This window comes from Narcine bancroftii, chromosome 1 (genome assembly GCF_036971445.1).
Source record: "Narcine bancroftii isolate sNarBan1 chromosome 1, sNarBan1.hap1, whole genome shotgun sequence".
NCBI classification, from domain to species: Eukaryota; Metazoa; Chordata; class Chondrichthyes; order Torpediniformes; family Narcinidae; genus Narcine; species Narcine bancroftii.
The window spans coordinates 362,583,407-362,602,770 of record NC_091469.1 but is presented as its reverse complement, the minus strand read 5'-3'; the positions used below and the strand labels follow the sequence as shown (position 1 = coordinate 362,602,770).

General features: G+C 38.1%; 1 protein-coding gene and 1 long non-coding RNA gene across 4 annotated transcripts in view; one reads left to right on the top strand and one right to left on the bottom strand.

Annotated features, from left to right (window-relative positions):
* Positions 1-19,364, top strand: part of LOC138750405 (contactin-associated protein-like 2) — a 2,015,431-nt gene that overhangs the window by 1,915,599 nt on the left and 80,468 nt on the right. For all 3 annotated transcript variants that reach the window (XR_011349326.1, XM_069912458.1, XM_069912468.1), the window contains exon 21: positions 16,004-16,097. Coding sequence is in view for 2 of the 3 variants with exons in the window: in XM_069912458.1 (XP_069768559.1) it covers positions 16,004-16,097 (94 nt within the window). In the remaining variant the exon portion in view is untranslated. The remainder of the gene's footprint in view (positions 1-16,003; positions 16,098-19,364) is intronic.
* LOC138750443 (uncharacterized) overlaps positions 1-19,364 on the bottom strand; it is a 60,573-nt gene that overhangs the window by 10,479 nt on the left and 30,730 nt on the right. The window contains exons 2-3 of the long non-coding RNA XR_011349342.1: positions 19,019-19,098; positions 5,747-5,781 (exon numbers count right to left, since the gene is read on the bottom strand). This is a non-coding gene — a long non-coding RNA (uncharacterized lncRNA). The remainder of the gene's footprint in view (positions 1-5,746; positions 5,782-19,018; positions 19,099-19,364) is intronic.

Genomic DNA, 19,364 nt, shown 5'->3' with positions numbered 1-19,364 from the left:
TCAGGCTTCTGAGGAAGTAGTGGTGCTGATGCACTTTCTTGGCCATTGCATCAACATGTGTGGACCAGGACATGTCACTGGAGATGTTTTCACCAAGGAGCTTAAAGCTATCTATCATCTCCACTGCATCAACATTGACCTAGATTAGGGAGTAAGCTCCATCCCTCTTCAGGAAGTCTATAACCAGCTCCCTAATTTGCTGACCTGAAAAGAGGTTGTTTTTCTGTCACAAGCCATGAGTCCCTGTACCTTCTTTCTATGCTCCAACTCGTCGTGGTTAGAGATTCAGTCCACCATAATTTCATAGGAGGATTTGGTATGATATTTATCCACACAGTACAGGCAACTGAGTACACAACCTTGTGGGCCAGATTATTGAGGATGATTGTGAAGAATGTCCTGTTACCACAATTCTCATTGTTTCCTATGGGATAGGAAGTTATGGATCAAATTGAGGAAAAGAATGCTGGAGTCCAAGGTGACAGAGTTAAGGGGATTAGTTTATTTGGCATTATGGCATTAAAGGCAGAGCTATAATCAGTGACAAATGTGTCGTTGTTGTCCAGATGTTGATACAATTACAATGTTTAAAAGGCAATTGGACAAAGGAATTGCATAGAGGGTTATGAGCCCAATGCAGGCAAATGAGGCTTGTACAGATATTAACCATGACATCTCCACCTTTGTTATTGCTATATTGTTAATATCTGCACAATCAATATGATATGGGTCACAAAACCCCATTCTGTGTGGTATGATTTTCTTCATGTCTGGGCCAAATTTAACTTTCAACCAATACCAAGGATTATTGGATAAATTTACTCATTGTTGTTATTCTTGCTGTACCCAAATTTCCTGCAGTACTTCCTAAAAATGTAATCATGGCATCATTTCAAAAATTAGCTGTCAAATTACTTATGATTCCATGAGTTCAGAAATTACATTGGGCAAATGTGACTTCCTTTTTTTCGTCGAAACGAAGTTGAAGGATCAAACATCAATACAGATAGCAACAAATGAAGGAGCATCCATTATTAGCAAAAAATAAATACTATTCAATTTATTGGCTTTGAATTCAAAATTTTAGCAATTGTAATCCATTAATTGTCCACTGTATATATTGAAATTTCACGTAGATAACAGTGGTGGCGCTCAGCTATAAGTTGAAAGTTGATTTCATGTAACTTTCCATTTTCGTCAGTGAACTGTATTTCAGAGGTGTTCAGAGAATGAGACCACTGAGATGTCCAACTACATTTGGGTGGTAAAGTTAACGTAGCAGTTAGTGCAATGCTGTCACAGCACCAGCGATTGGGACCAGGGTTCAAATCCCTTGCTGTCTGAAAGGAGTTTGTTCGTTCTCCTCGTGTCTGTGTGGGATTTCTCCAGGGGCTCTGGTTTCCTCCCACCCTTCAAAAAAAACATACAGTAAGTCAATTGGGTGTAATTGTACTCATGAGGCAAAAGGCCTGTTACCATGCTGTATGTCTAATTTCAGGGTCTGAGTTACAGGGAAAGGTTGTGCAGACTGGGGCTTTTTTCTCTGGAGCGTAGAAGATTGAGAGGGGACTTGATAGAGGTGTTTAAGATTTTAAAAGGGACAGACAGAGTAAATGTGGATAGGCTTTTTCAATTAAGAAAGGGGGAGATTCAAACCAGAGGACATGGTTTAAGATTGAAGGGGGAAAATTATAAGGGGAACATGAGGGGAAATTTCTTTACGCAGAGGGTGGTGGGGATGTGGAATGAGCTTCCGGCAGACGTGGTCGAGGCGGGATCATTGGTTACATTTAAGGAAAGACTGGATCGTTACATGGATAGGAGGGGACTAGAGGGGTATGGACCGGGTGCTGGTCAGTGGGACTAGGAGGGTGGGGATTTGCTACAGCATGGACTAGTAGGGCCGAACTGGCCTGTTCTGTGCTGTAAGTGGTTATATGGTTATAGAGTGATAGAATGGCTGGAATAATATCCCATTGGGCCTAGATTAACCAAGTAATATTTCCTCAGCCGCTTTTATAGAGATCTTCAAAATATTGTGAGTCACTTGTAAGATTTGTTCTGTGGGTTCCAATTTTGGGGACAATCAGTATGTTTAAAAACAGTTAGACAGGCACTTGGAGGTCTAATACTTTGAAGAAGGGCTCAGGCCCAAAACATCAGTTCTCTATCTTTACCTCCAATGAATGCTGCAAGACCTGCTGAGTTCCTCTACTTGTTTGTGTTTTTACCTCAATAACAGTGTCTGCAGATTTTTATGTTTCACTTTATAGAAGGCTATGGACTTGGTGCAGACAAATGAGGTAATGAACATGGACTAAAGGATCAATTTCTGTGCTATATGACCCTGATTCTATGATACCTTGAATGAAGATGGACTTCAGACTTGAAACATTGTCTACAAGTTTCCACTAGTTTTCATTTGGAGACCAACAGCTTATTCACCCTAAGGTCCATCTGTTTTTCCTGACTGTTAAGAATCCTGCCAATAACCATGTACTTCAAGTTTGACCTTCTAAAATACATCACCTCATATTTCCAGATTGAACATCTTTTGCCACTTTTTTGACCAACTCTGTATCCTGTCATTATCTACCACAACCTTTTACACTCTCCACAACTCCTCTAACCTTCATGTCATCTGCAAACTTACCGACCCATTCCTCTACTTCTTCATCCAGGTCATTTATCAAAATCACAAAGAACAGATGTCCAAGAACAAATCCCTGCTTAACTCCACTAATCATTGACCTCCAGGCATCCACGACCACCACATGCTTTCTACAGGCAAGCCAATTCTGTATGCACACAACCAAGGATCTGAAGGTGTCTGGCATGGATAAGTCAAATGCCTAACTAAAATCCATACATTACCACATCTTCTGCCCTACCTTCATCAATTTCTTTTTGTTACCTCCTCAAAAAACTCAGGCTGGTGAGGCAGGACCTTACCCTCACAAAGCTATGTTGACTATCCCTGAGAAGATTATTCTTTTCTAAATGCTTGTAAATTATGTCCCTAAGAATTCTTTCCAATATTTTGCCCAATGCTGTCATAAAATTCCATTATTTCCTGGATTCTCCCTATTACCTTTTTTTTAAAAAAAGGACCATATTTGCTATCCTGCAGTTCCTCCCCTGTGACCAAGGTGGATGTAAAGATAATTGCCAGTGCCACACCAGTTTCTTCCCTTGCTTCCTGTAGTAACCTGGGGTATATCTCATCTGGTCCCAGAGACATCAATCCTAATGTTTTGGAGAAGATCCAATACTTCCTCTTTCTTATTCTCAAAATATTGCAGCACACATGCTTGTTCTAATCTGACCTCAACTTGACCAAGGTCCCTCCCTCTGGGGAACATTGAAGCAAAGTATTCATTTAGCACATTCTCTACCTCTTCCACTTCTGTTCTTTACCTGTATGTAAGCCTAGGATGCCTTAGACTTTTCCTTAATTATCTTTGCCAAGGCCTTCTTAACTCCCCTTCTTGTTCTCCTTAGTTTCTTGCTAGCTCCTATATAATTCTCATGAGTCCTTCCTATTTTTTGTGTCCTAAATCTTATATATGCTTCCTTCTTTCTCTTAACTAGATGCCTCACCCTTTCTGTCAACCACAGTTCCCTTACCCTTCCATCTTTTCCCTGTCTCAGTGGGTAAACCTATCCAGAATCTTGCATAAGGGGTCTCTAAACATTCTCTACATTACTTCTGTGCTTTTCCCATTTTACAATCCCTGGTTCCTGACTAACCCCATTGTAATTATCCCTTCCCCAATTAAACACTTTACCATTTTGTCTGCTTTTATCCTTGACCATAGCTTTGCTAAAGGTTAGGGTCTTGTGGTCACTTTCACCAGAATGCTCCCCCACTGAGACCTGACCAGAAAGAGTTAATATTTCAGACTGACAAACTTTCATCAGAGCCAGAAAAAGTTTTTTAAAAAGCATATTTTTAAAACATTGGGAATATCTGCGATAAGGTGGAGACCAAAATGATACAAATGTTGCAGTGTCACTTAAGACAACATAGCAAAGGTATATTAATTCCAAATGATTTATCCGGAGGAAATGTAACTCTGAGAAAATGAATGAGGACAAAGGAAAGAAGGAAATAAAGTGCTGAGACGATAATATGATGAACTGTAGTTGCTAAAATTCTGAAGTAGAGGAATATTTGGAACATCCAGTACACATAGCAGCATCTGTGGTGGAAAAAAAAACTGGCTGGAAACTAGAAAGATTATTTATTTGAAATTGCTAGATTCGTTTTGAGTATGGCAAGAAAGAAAATTATTTCCCCACTCTATTTTCTGCCTTTTGCTTCTTTCACTGATCCAATGAACCCTGGTGTAATGGTATTCCTACTAAGTATATATCCAGTATTCTTTGTTTTTTAAGAGACTCCAAAAACATGATTTCATGTGCAACTTGCCATTAATGATTGGAATACAACCTCATTACAACTTTAATATAATGGAGCTTTTTTCAGAACAAAATTCCAATGTATTCCTAATAAATTTTCCAAAAGCAATTTTGGCAGCAAATTAGCGTAGTACTTGGCAGAGCATTATTAGAGCACCAGTGAACAGTTTCTAGTCCGCCACAATCTGTAAGGAGTTTGTATGTTCTGTGACTACATGCATTTCGCCTGGTGTCAATTTCATCCCACATTCCAAAGATGTTCAGGTTCATTGGTCACATGGGCAGAATTGGGCAGAAGGGCCTGTTTCCTTACTATATTCTCTAAAAAAGTTACAATTTACAATTGCCATAATTTTCAGTAAAACATTTTATAGCAATTAATATTCTGCAATATATAATTAAAAGTATGTGATTATTCAAGTGATTTGAGATTTTTTTTGTTTAAACTGCATAAAATCGTGTATCAATTAGACATTGCTCAAAAAGTCTGCTTTTTTTTGCACTGAACCATTTTGTTAGATTAAGTTTTGCAAAGCACTGAAGCAACAAAACCACAATAAAATATTTAATAAACTTCAGTGATTGCATAGAAATATTGCTCAAGGCATTCACTTTGCTTTAATTAGTAAAAAAAAAGATATTAAATATCTTGATGCATGTTTTTAATTATAATGTCAATTTTTTTCTGGGGCTGATCCATGTAGATGCCTGTTTGAAATAAAGACATTCAATTTGCCTTCTTTTTTAACATGTATTTCTGTAGATACAGTATTAGATCAAATGCAAAACAAAATTGGTAATTGCAATCTTTTTAATTTTATTCTTAATTTTTCCAAACCATAGCATGAAGTTTGGTACAGGCAAATCAATTCAGACATGCACCAATATCTCACTTAGGATTCAAGATGTATTCCCAGGAGTAAGAGCACTAATAGAATTGGCTCTATAAGGGTCATTGTTCCATTATATGTTAGAGATGCAACACTGTTTTAAAACTGCTGTGCTGGAAACTCCCACAGCAATGAAACAATGATCTTATCAACAGAAATCTTGGTGGGGAGTGAAGGAAGGGGGTTCAGGCCACGTTCTGGACACTGCAGCACAGGGATGGTAAGAGTTCCCTCTCTAACTGTCTCAGTATTAAACCTGAGTGTGGACCATATCTTATTAATAATTTTTGTCTGCCATGTACAAATTGGCACAATGAATGATAATCCCTAACAATCATCCTGATTGCTGATAACATGCTCTGCTTTAAATCTGCTGCTTGCAATTTGGATTACATTCATGTAGTCCTGCACTTCACTGCACTCAGAGATATTACCTTCTGAAGAGATGTTAAATCAATGGTCTGTTTGCCTGTTCAGGGAGATATAAAGAATCCTGAATTAGTATTGGGAAAATAAATTCCCCCGACAAGTGTTCATTCCTCAATTAAGCAGCATCAAAAATAGAATAACTGGACAATTATTTATAACTACGCTGTTTTCACCTATGTAGCATTAAATGATAATATTTGAAAGTTAATTCATTAACTGTATAGTATTATAAGGTCAGTGAAGGTCACGAAGATATGAACTAATGGAATGACAAAATCAGTATCACTTCTGTATATAGTTGAAATATATATATATATATATATATATATATATATCTTCTTTGGCTTGGCTTCACAGACGAAGATTTATGGAGGGGTAAAAGTCCACGTCAACTGCAGGCTCGTTTGTGGCTGACAAGTCCGATGCGGGACAGGCAGACATGGTTGCAGCAGTTGCAAGCGAAAATTGGTGGGTTGGGGTTGGGTGTTGGGTTTTTCCTCCTTTGTCTTTTGACAGTGAGGTGGGCTCTGCGGTCTTCTTCAAAGGAGGTTGCTGCCCGCCGAACTGTGAGGTGCCAAGATGCACGGTTTGAGGCGATATCAGCCCACTGGCGGTGGTCAATGTGGCAGGCACCAAGAGCTTTCTTTAGGCAGTCCTTGTACCTCTTCTTTGGTGCACCTCTGTCTCGGTGGCCAGTGGAGAGCTCGCCATAGAACACGATCTTGGGAAGGCGATGGTCCTCCATTCTGGAGACGTGACCTACCCAGCGCAGTTGGGTCTTCAGCAGCGTGGATTCGATGCTGTCGGCCTCTGCCATCTCGAGTACTTTGATGTTGGAGATGAAGTCGCTCCAATGAATGTTGAGGATATATATATATATATAGAAACCTACAATTTTTGTTTTGACTTTGATATGACAGGAACATAAAGTAAAGAGCCAATTTTAACTATTCCCTGCCTTATGAAATCCTGCCCTCATTTTTTTTTCAAATGCAGGACAATTTTACTCTGCCTGTTAACTGTTGGTAATTGTTAAATTTGATTAATACACATAATGGAGTTTAACTGGATACTAACTGCACAACTGAATTAGTTGACAAGCACACGTGCAGTAGCATGAAAGGGACCTCATGGCAATTTTAATGAATCTCTTTTATTCATAAGATGAGCTTGTAATTTCTCCTGTCCAAGTGTTAAAATGTTCAGAATCTAGCAACAAAGTATGCCTCTAAACCATGAAAAAATGATATCTAAAATGATGGTGTTTATTTTTGATTGCAATACTAATGACATCATTTAAATTGTACATTTGGAACTCACTGAGCCATCCATCTTCCTTGACTGCTCAATATAATTAGAAGGCCTTCGGGTTATAACCATGAGGCCTCACCTTAATTAAACTTTATCGTTGCCATGTTAACAATTGCTCTCCTTTAAACTACCTCATCATAGCTGACATATTGCACAATGCAAAAATTAGTATTTTTTCTATGCTATATTAACCTGGTTGATATTATCATCCTGGCAATGCTGAAACATTTGGTCAAATGTGCATCCTTCCATCTGCCACCACATTTGCATAACAAATAGTTGATACTCAGTTCATTTTTCTTTTGATCGGGTACAGCTGCAGGCACTAATATCCCAGAAATAGTAGGTTAATCATTTTCCTTACAACTCTATTTGGCTGTCAACAGCAACAGATTCTGATTTGCACCAAATATGTACATTTGATAATGAAGGTTCTTCTATTGTTTTATTCATATGATATGATTCTATGTGTTATTCAATTAATCAGAACTCATTGTCTGGAAACAAAGGCTGAATATGTTTTGTTGGGTGTATCAAAGAAAAATTCTGTCATTTGGGCCAACTCTTCCATTCAACAGGATTGTGGCCAGTTAAAACGATTTCAATGCTGCTTTCCTGCCCTTTTTCTATAACCCTTAAAGTTTAAGAATCTGCAAATTTCTAACTTGAATAAATCTGGACACTCCTCTCCACAGCTTTCTTTGGAAGAGATCTTCAAAGGTTTTTGATTTTCTGAGGAAAAAATAACATTTGTTCTATCTTAAAAAGATGACCACCTTTTCCTGAAACTTGCCCGCTTCGTTCTGAATATCCTCACTATAGGCAACATTCTCTCAGCATCATCTTGTCAATTGCTTTAGTCACATCTATTTCAATTAAATCACTTCTTCAAAATTCCAATAAGTCAAGGCTCTTCCTTCTCAATCTTCCTTCATGGATTAGCCTCTTCATGCTAGGATTCAAGTTTGTAAGCCTTTACTGCACTTCCTCTAATGCCTGCATTCCATTCCTCAAACATGGAGACCAAATCTGCACACATTATTCCAAGTGGCATCATATGAGCACCCTGTAAAGAGGTATCAAAACTTACCTGCTTTATATCCATACACTTTGTATTCCTAAGTACTTGGTGTACCCACATGCTATTTTTGCATTTTATTTGAAGAATTCCAAGCTATTTTGTGGCACAAAATATTGTGGTGTTATTTAATTAAATGATGACTTGTTTTTATTTTCCCTTCTCAAATATGTTGCTTCATATTTTCCAATATCATACTCCAGCTGCTAAATTCTTATCTAAGTTTAGATATACTGCATAGTAACAGGCCATTGTGGCCCATGGGCCCATACCACCCAATTACACCCAGCTGACCTACAATCCCCAGTGCATTTCAAAAGATGGGAGGAAACCAGAGGCAGAACATACAAACTCCTTACAGACAACGTGGGATTAGAAACCCCGGTCCCAATCGCTGACGCTGTAACAACATTGCACTAACCGCTACACCAACCATGCCACCCCTATTCACTTAATCTCTTTGCTTAATCTCTTGCACATTTATAACATCTCCATATTTTTATTTTTATTTCTTGTCCATTCACTTAACTTTCCTCCATCACTTTCCACAGTCTTTGTAACATGCTATTCCATCCATATTTGTCTACTCAGAAAATGGTGGCATCCTTGCAACTGTGACAATGTCAGCTCTGCTCCTAGTGTGGTTCCAGGAGTTGGGAATGGAGACATGCCTTCCAGCACCCTTCCACAGTGCCCTGCTGCCTGTTTGTCACACCAATAATACCATATAGGTTTAAATTGCACATAGATCGAGACAGGCAGAGGGTTTTTTTCCCACATTGATGAAGCCCGGAGGTCCATGCCCAAGATGGATGTGCCCATGCTCGGCAGCCTAGACCACGAGGATTGCAGGCTCTGGCAGAGCACCAGATTAATGCAGGACACCAGAGCGGGAGAACACCACCCTGCCAAGAACGATTAGCTTGGGAGAAGATTCCACCCAGGAGTAGATCAAATGAGGGGCACAGTGGCAAAAAGACTTGCACAAGGTTGTGAGCTGCCTGTGGACTGCTGGAGACTGGATCATGAGAAGTAGGTGTCAGGAGAAGGATTCATGTGGGTGCTAATGGCAAGCAGGGCTCCCAAAGGGCCTTAAGCATTAATAGCTTTCTAATCGTATTGGGAGTTCATTGCCAGGGGCAGAAAAGGGTGACTTAAATGACTGGAGCTCAGGTTAACTGCTGGAACAGACAGAAGTTCATGCAGCTATGGAGTTTACAGGAGGCAACAGCATCAAAGACAATGATCATATCAACATAAAGCTTGATGGGAGTGAAGGATATTTGATGTGTCTGAAGGGATTTCCATTTGCTTCGCTTTCTCTTCTTGGTAGGGGAGCTGGCTGACACCTAGGTGTGTGCCTAAACAGGCAAACAAAAATCAAGAAATTTTGTGTAATTATGTACATGACAATAAAGGAACCCTGATATGTATGCTTATGTTACATTTAGACCCTTCATAAGAACATAAATAGATTAGGCTATCTGACCCATCGAAACTGCTCCACCATTCAACATGATCTGATGATAGGCTCATATCCACCTACCTACCTTTTCCCCATAATGCTGAATTCCCCTACAATGCAAAAATCTATCTATCTATGCTTTAAATATATTTAATGAGTCAGTCTCTACAGCTTCCTTGGACAGAGAATTCCACAGATCCAATACAATATGGGAAAAGCATCTTCTTGACTCCATCCTAAATCTATTCCCCTGAATCTCGAGGCTGGTTCTAGTCTCACTATCACAAGAAACAACTTTCCTACATTTATCTTATCTACCTATCCCTTTCATAATTTTGTGTTTCACTGGGATCTCCTCTCATTCGTCTAAATTTAAGTCCAGTCAAGATTATTGTTATCTGATTGTACAAGTACAATGCATTGAAACTGTGTTCTCCAGTTATCAGTGCAAAAACATGGAGACACACAAACAGACAGAACTCATATACATACAGACAAACAATACATATGCAGGACAAGCATAATCTATAAAAATAAGTAAATAAATAGATGACATTTTTGTACCAATGAGAATCTCGGATGTTTAAATGTAAGCATTTCCTTTGGTCATTCAGCATTCTCATTACCCATGGGATGAATCTCTCTTCATAGGGTAACCCTTTCATCTCTGGAATCAATTTGGTGAACCACCTAGGTGTTCTGTGGTTAATAAGGGATTATTTAAGGTGGTATGTGAGTGGGGAAAAGGGTTAAGAACCACTGCTCTATTTAGAGGGGGTGGAGGGGGGGGAAGAAGAGAGGGAAAAATGTCAGTGTGTATATTTAATGAAAGACATTTGTATATATTGTTGTTGATACAGTTCATAGTGCAATAAATAAAAAGTTACAAAAAAAATAACCACTGCTCTAAACAGGTAGCAATCTAGGCCAGGGGATTTGTCAGATTTCCTTTTTAATAATTTGCCTAGTACTTTTCTTTCCGGTGATTGAAATTGTTTTAAATTTCACCCACCCTAAAGCCTCTTGACTACTGGAACTGTAAAGTTTTAGAGTCTTCTGCCAGAAGGACCAATCTGAAATAATCATTTAAAATCTCTGCCATTCCTCGATTTCCAGTATTATGTGAACTGCCTTAGTAGCACTTAAAAAATAATCAGATTAAGGTCAACTGTGTGGATTTGAGTCCACCATGTTGTACGATGTTGATGCAATGTTGTTCGCACTACTGCTGTTATTGAGTATTGATTGCCTTTAATAAAAGATGTCTTGTTGATATTTCCATCCTTGTCACTTAGCGAGTCAAAAAAGCATGCTGGAGAGAATGAATATTAAGGATGCTTCTCTAGTGCTTAACAAGTGAGCTGCATTGTCCAAGATAGTTTCAAGAATCTTGTGAGTTGTTGAGCTTTGCTCATCCAGACAATCACACTATTGTTTCTAGACAGTACAAAGGAAGCCAGGAGCCAAAGTTTTCATTGAAGAACATCCACCTTCTGACGTGGTGTTTTTGCTATTATATTGATGTGCCTGTTTGTGTTAAATTTCTGATATCTACAGATTCTATTTATTGTCACGTAATGAAACAACTGTAATATTACATGAAATTGCCTTTTGTCTGCCATAAGGGCATTAGCATTGCCCGGCACCCCTTACAGTCAGAGACAGGGAAGAAAATTAGAGTCTTCTCAGAGTTACTGAGTGTCCATGGATTGTCCTTCAGTGCTCCTGCACAAGACTCCAGTTCAGTTCAAACCATCAGCAACCCGAGCCCAGATCAAACCTCCTAAACAATGAAGAAGCCTTCAGTGCCCAGGGATCTTGGGAGCCCTCCTTGCCCTCAGTATCTTCTTAAATCCCAGTTCTGACACCTGGTTCAGATGAGCCAGTCTCCGTCAACCCACAGCCTGATGAGAGTCCTTTGATCTCAAGTAGCCTGCAGCCTGTCTGGGTTCCTCACCTGCGTCACCAACAGCTCATCGCCTGTGTGTCCTTCAGCTGGTCCACCACCATGGTCACAGTCCTTAGGGTCATCTACTCTGCTTTTACTTCTCAGCATGGTTGTTTGTCCTGCTAGTGGTGCCCTGTACTAGTCCAAAGTTCCCCTGGAGTCCGCAACTCCTCGTTGCCGCTACCAAATACAGGCACTGCCATCTTAAACCCAGACACCGCGCTCACAGAATTTAAAAATAAAGTAATGTCGACTCCTTTAACAGGTCACTTAAAGCCTGTATGGAGCTGTCATTAGTAGGACCCCACAGGGAAGCACTCTGTCTCTGCTCCCCACTCTCCACAAGTCCACACCAGCAGTGGTGCCTAAAAGATGACTATGCAGCATCTTTCCCACAGAACATGCATTGGTTTACAATTGATGCAGGAATAGCTAGTCCATCCATTTGAATGGAGAGGAATGGCTCCAAGGAAGCCAGATAAAGATAGCATAATTTAGATTTTTTTCAAATTAAATTAATTTACTAAATAGCTTTTAATCACTTGAGTGTTTAAGTGCTTTACATTCTAATTTTAAAAATCATTTAGATTGTACCAGTTAGCTTAAACAGCTGAGCACAATAGAACAGTTCAGCCAACTCTGATTTTTTAAATCTATTCTATTGGCCCCACATGATGGGGACAATGACAAATCATCAGACTTCACAGCTGATGTTGAAGTTGGCATTTCCCAGGGACATAAAGTAATTGTATGGCAACTCACTCCAGAGTCAAGAGGTTACTTCATATTCAGAAAGGAACTGGAAAAAGATTGTGAGGAGGGTAACATACTCACTCACATACCACCTTAAATAATCCCTTATTAACCACAGAACACCTAGGTGGTTCACCAAATTAATTCCAGAGATGAAAGGGTTACCCTATGAAGAGAGATTGTCTTTGGAATCTTCTTCCCATGGGTAGTGAGAATGCTGAATGACCAAAGGATAACATAATAGATGTAAAGAAGAATGGCCCAACAGAAAAGGAAGAAGAATTCAAATTGGTGGAGGAAATGAGAGGCAACTAGATTCAGAAATAGCAGTTGTAGTGGTTGACTGATCCCTTAACAACAGCAGCGTAGATGGAGAGAGAATTGATCAAGAAGAAAAAAAACATAGAAAAGGTAGTACCATAATCTTGGAGTCTTTAAATTTAATGTAGCTGGATAAATCAAATGTATCGGAGGATAAGTTCATAAGTATTTTGCAGTTTTCGGGAATGATGTCCTATAAAATTAACAACTGAAAGGTCATCCCATATCTAATGAGACAGGGTTAATTAGAAATCTCATTGTAAAATAGAGAAAACTCGAGGGGCTATGTGACCTATTCTTGTCTCTTCTTGCATATGTTCTTATTGCCTAATGAAAGCAATGCAACTGTTTAAAATGTATTCTCCTATAAAATGCCTACTTTACCTATATGCAAAATGTTCATCGCTTTTTGTTTAAAAGAATGCTGCCTCAGATTAGAATGGCACATTTTATTATTTAAATGCAACTAATTGTCCTATTTGATTTTGCCCATCAAAGAAGTATCCTGTGCAAATATGCTTCAGCGAATGAAAAAGAAATGTTGTTTAAAGTTTTTTTTTCATTCTCTCCATTTTGTGTCCAGCTCACTGATACAAAGCAACTTTTTCATCTACAGAACACAGCAATATAAATAAGGTTAAAAAATCATGTTCTGGTCGCCTAATTATAGGAAGGATATAAACAGAGTGGAGAGAGTGCAGAGAAGGTTTACCAGAATGTTACCTGGGTTTAAGCATCTAGAGTATAGGGAGAGATTGGACAGATTATTGACCTTGTAAATTGTTATGTTATGTTATGTTATGAATAGTGCTCTTCTGCACCAGACAATCCCAAAATCCTTTACAGCTTTAAAAACACTTGCTCTACGACATTAAATTAAAACATAATTTTGTTAAGACTTAGTATATCTGGGAACTGAAGAAAAAATTAAATCAAAATAGTTTATTTCATTTAAGGAAGCTTTTAACATCATGAATGCTACAAATTTAAGGTTTTTAATCACAATACAAATTTATAAGATATTTTTATCACATAACCAACCTAAAATGAAATTTACAAGATGGCAATTACTTATTATTTGAACATTAGACAGGCAGCATGATGTAATTTGATATTAAATTCCAAGGAGAGAAAATCTCAAAATAGCCAAAATGTAAAGTACATGTTGAAAAGATTTTATTTTTTGTAGAAAATCAAAAGGATGAATGTTTGGATATTATACTGGGGACATTCCAGAAAGTATGTTTTCAAAGAAGAAAAGATCACATTTATTTTTCTCTCTGTTTATCATCTTCCTCCTCAATTCCAATCCAGTATTTTTTTTTTAACTGCAGTAGGAGGAACATACTACATTAGAGCTGGAAAATCAGCACTGGGCAAATTAATTCATATCACCCAGTGTTAATACCATCTCCAATATGCGATAGTCTAAATGCCACAATGTAGCAATATTAAATCTCTCAGTCGTTCAGAATAATACAGCTATATAAATACAATGACAAAAAGACCAAGGCCATGTCAGAAGATGAATTCCGGAGCTCTTGGTTACAAGCCATTTCAATTCCCCTTCCCCTTCCCACACCAACCTGGCTGTCATCAGCCTCTTCCACAGCCAGGTGAGGTCAAATGTAAATGAGAACAACATATTCCACCTGGGTAGTCTACAACACTGAATTCTCCTATTTCAGGTAACTCATTACCCGTGGTCCCTTGCTCTCTCCCTCTGATTCAACCAATTCCTCTTAAGTTGTATCTTCTTTCCACCAACACCCAGTCTCCTGATCCCTTGTTTATTTCCCCTTCCCCACCTACTCCATCTGGCCATCACCAATGCAATACTCTTTCCCACTGGGTACCCTATCCCCCTCACCAATTCTTCCTGTCTGTCCACCATCTCTTCCTTATTTGGTGCCACATCACCTTTCTTTCGTATCATATTTCTGTCACTGGTAGCCCTTTGTTGTAACCACATCAACCCCATCCCCTATTACTTTTTGGCATTTCCCCCCCCCTCCTTTTAAACCAGTGGTTCACAATCTTTTTCTTTCCACCTACCTACCACCTAAATTAATCCCTTGCCATAGGTACTCTGTGGTTAGTAAGGTTAGTAAGGGATTGAGTGGCAAAAAAAATCATTGAGAACCACTGACCTGCATCCTTCAGTTTTGGACTTTCCTCCCTGGGGAAAAAGCTCTATGCTGTGATCATCCATTATATCTTTTCCCCTCATGATGTCATAAACTTATACAAGGTCAACCATCAGCCTCCTTTTCTCCAGGGAAAACAGTCCCAGCCTATCCAGCCTCTTATAAGTCAAGCCTTCCATTCCTGGTAACATTCTTGTGAAATTTTTCTGAACCCTCTGTAACTTCATTGCATCCTTCTTTTTGCACGTGTATTGAACTACACACAATACTCCAGGAACGGTTTCACCAACATCTTGATCATGATGTCTCAAATCTTGTACTCAATGATGTGATTCAGGAAGGCAAGCATGCCACATACGTTTGTCACCAACCTGTCTACCTGTGTTGTCACTTGCAGGAACTATGTACATGTACCCCTTGATCTCTCTGTTTTGCAACAGACCCCAGGATCCTACCCTAGCAATTGAAATGCTGCAAAAGGGGAGGGAATTTGGTCTTTAGTTTGCCTGTATCAGTGGCAATAAAATTGGGGAAAGTACAAAGGGAAACTAGCATACAGTAGATTATTGATTATTCTCCAGGACACTATCAAGAGTGATAAAGATTTTTTTTTAAATCCATGGAAGTGTAAAGGAAATGATTCACTATTCATATTTTATTTCTTAAAAGTTCTTTTTGTTTTTTTTAAACATGGAACTGACTAATACTCAAGAATCAGCCTTTGAGATGGTAAAGGATTAAGGGCTGGGAAATTTAGATTCAGGTTAACATAATCACATAGAATGGTGGAACACCCCTGAGTATTTGAAGTGCACACTCTTATTCCTACAAAGGTAATATGTTATTACAGTGTAGAAATACATCCTCAATCACAAGAACTGAACACAAAATGTATCAATAACATTCTTAACTCATGAACACACAGCTAGCCTCAAATCAAAAATCGAACATTTGATTTCTGCTTCACACAAAATGCTGGATGATTTGTTTTTATTTCCAATGGTTTGAAAAATTCCAGTCATTGTTCAATGTCTTTAAGCTAGTATCTCCAGTTATTTTATCAGACTTTTCGCTCCATGTAATCAATGGAGCTAAACTTTAGAAGGAGAGGAGAATGTGCATTTGCTCTGATTTGAAAAGGTAAAGTCATGGTCATTCTAGTGATCAAATGTAAACTAATATTTCAAATTCATACAGATGCTATCTTTTTTAAAAATATATTTTTTATTCTTTGTTCAGCTGGACCATTATCCCCCAGTTCCTTATAGTCTACCAGCAAGTTCAGATATCAAGTTTAATTCTCTGAAGACCCTGTTCCTGGGAAGAGTAGTGGGTAAGTATAGACATATTGCCAAAAAAATAGTTTTCAGTATAACTATACTGATCTTTTTTCGGAGAGATACCAATCAAACAATTGCACAGAATTTCCTTGCTTTTTGTGCGCTGTCAGTAACTTACACCAAAATTTCCAAAGAATCTGCTCAGTATTGGCATAAATGTATAATCCATTCTAAAACAAATCAACAGACAAATCTCAACGAAACTTATCACATTTATGATGTCATAAATTAAAGATTATTGTCTTTAGCTCATCATTTATGTCCATTAAGCACAGTAAATGTTGTCAATTTTTAGTGTAACAGTTTCAATAGCAGTAGAAAACATTCACAAAACATAGATAAAAGGCTGTAAGCAAAAATGTTAATCTGTTCAGAAATTATTGCTGCAATACTCTGGAAATTGTGCTCTTAGTATATACCGAACCAGTGTAAAAGGTCACATTTAAATTCCATCATCTTTTACGTGGGCCAATCCTACGTTTAGAGTGGAGTTTTGGTGGATGGAAAGCCGGAATGCTACAATGAAATTTTCGTGCAAGAATGTTTTACTCTGAAACTGTAATTTCCAAATTGTTTTCAAAGATACCAAATGTATGAGGGGTGAGTACAAATTGTGAACAATACTCTTGCATGAGTTATCACTTGTGATTGAAGATATATTTTTCCACTCAACAATGAAAACTTGAACAGAATCACTAAAATGATAAAACACAAATCACATGATCCTCTGATAGAACTGTTCTGTTAATCTTTCCATAGCTGTGTAAACTTTTTCATTTCCTTTCCATTTGCTTTTGACTGTCCCTATTGAATACCCTTTCAGATGAAGTATTCCAGTTCACATTAATGCATTCACTACCATTCCATGGATCTTAAACATTATATTCAAAACTCTTGGAGTTCCTTTAACACCATGAATTTTGATTTTGTTGATATGTCTTGAGTGACCTAATTTGTCAAATTCCAAATAAAAGTTCATGATCTCAGGTCAACGACCTCACCCAAGGTCTCATTTTTTTAAGTTAGTGAAATGTGAATTTCTTTAAACTAATTCTAGATTTCATTTGTTAGCTGACTCTTTTTCAAATTCCACTATATTACACTCCTTATTTTCTCTTCCTTTTCCTCAATAATAGACTAATTAGCTGTAATTGTCTGTTCTAACCCTCTTCTTTAAAGGGCGTAGAACCTTTATCCTTGAAGTGCAAAATTAATTTTCAATTGAGAGAAGAAAGAGGAACTATTCCCCAAAATTTTGACTCCTACTTCCCTCAAACCAGGATGCTCGCCATCCATGCTGAGTGACTTTTCCACTTTTTGAAGATGTCTAAGTTCAGAGATAAATTTGAATATCTTGCATTGTGTGGGAGTTGTGTGACCCAACATTGAAAGGAAGTCGACTGAATGTCAATTTTGGCGGGGTTTGAGCCGAGGATTAGCTTCGGGTGTTTGGCTTGAACTGAATTCAAAACTACCTGAAAGATGCATGGTAAATCACCGGTAAAGCTATGTGATAGAGTAATGTTTTTAAACATCTGCCACTGATTTAATGGTGATCAGAATTTATGAGATTGAAATACAGCTCTGAATATTTAAATAACATTCTTTTTCATGTATATTTAATGAGTGATTTATGTTTCTTCATGTTGACATGAGATTAATCTGTTGATAAAAGGCAAGCTCACTGGCAGAACGAAAAGGGCAGCTTCCATATTATATGAGACTACTTTCCTTCCAAATCTGCATTACCACAATGGGACTTCTGATTGTTAGCAGGATACATGTATAAAAATGCTCATGTTGAATCAAACTTGGTCTCATAACCATCTTCCTGTTGCTGACTGTGTAGGTTAGTTAATTAATTAGCCACTCTCTTCATAGTGACCTACTGTTCAGTGATGCAACTGTAGGCTGGGATACAAGATTTCTGTTACCAATGAAATGTTTTTACCATGTTTGTTGCAGGTTTAAATTAACATTTTGAACTGAGCAGCAAAAAATGTGATAGCATCACATTCAGTTTATGATCTGTACTCTGAAGAAGGAGTATCACACCTTTGTGAGAGTAACCTCGAGCTTGCATTGGTCAAAAACCACTTCATCATCGCTATTGGAGATCTGTCAAATGATCATTGAATTAGAACTCCTGAATGCACAAATTAGGAACAGCTATAGACCATTCAGCTTCCAAAGCTCGATTTGCCATTTAATAAGATCATGCTTGATTTAGCTGCAAACTCAACTCCATATTTTGATCTCCCCATGGAACCCTTTCCTCTTCTTTGAGGAAAAGACACACAACCCCCTGAAAAGAGAAGAGTTCACTTCATCTGTCTTGATTTTTTTTTTAGCCCATCATTTTAATCAATGATGCCCACTTCTAGATTTTCCCACAAGACAAAAGATCCTCTCCACATCCACCCATTAATTCCTCTCAATCTGATGTATTGAAATCAAGGCTCCCTCACTCTTCTGAACTTCACCAAAAAATGTGCAACCTTCAAGGTGTCACACATATCATTACTACAATGTGTTGGAGAGATTCAATGGCTCAATCAGCATGAATGGGAGTAAAAGCATGGTCAATGTTTCAGGTCAGAGCCCTTCATGAAGTGTGGCACCCAAACTTTGGGGTGCATTCCAGCCCAAAACTACTGTTCTTTTTCTCCCACTGATGGTGCTCAACTTGTGGAGTTTCTCAAGCAAATTGTTGGTCAAGATTCCGTCATCAGCAATCTTCTATATTTCACCCGATCACAGATATCAGTCTAGTAAACAGTCACTTAATTGTTTTGAATGTATTAGCATTCTTCCTTAAATAAGACCAATATAACACAAAGTACTCCAGTTGTAAATGTAATTCACCAACCAATAAATGATATCATTCTGTTAGCTTCCCAAATTATCTGCGTACCAGCCAAAAAGCATGCACCAAGATCCTTGTGTTTCAGAATTGTGATCTTTCATCATTATTATCATGTTCTTTTATTTTTCCTGCCAAATAGAAAAATTCCAATTTATTCCATGTACTTCTCAGATCTTTCCTACTCATTTAAGCTACCTATAATCTCTTTGGTGCCTCCACAACTTATTTTTCCATCTATCTTTCAAACCCAACATATTCAGCAACTTCACCTCCATGCCCAAATCTTGAGCAAAAAATAAAAAAATTGACACACCATTCATCACCGCATACCAACCTGAGAAATAACCCATTTATAGCTTCTCTTCAATATATTATCTCTTACACCATGAACTTG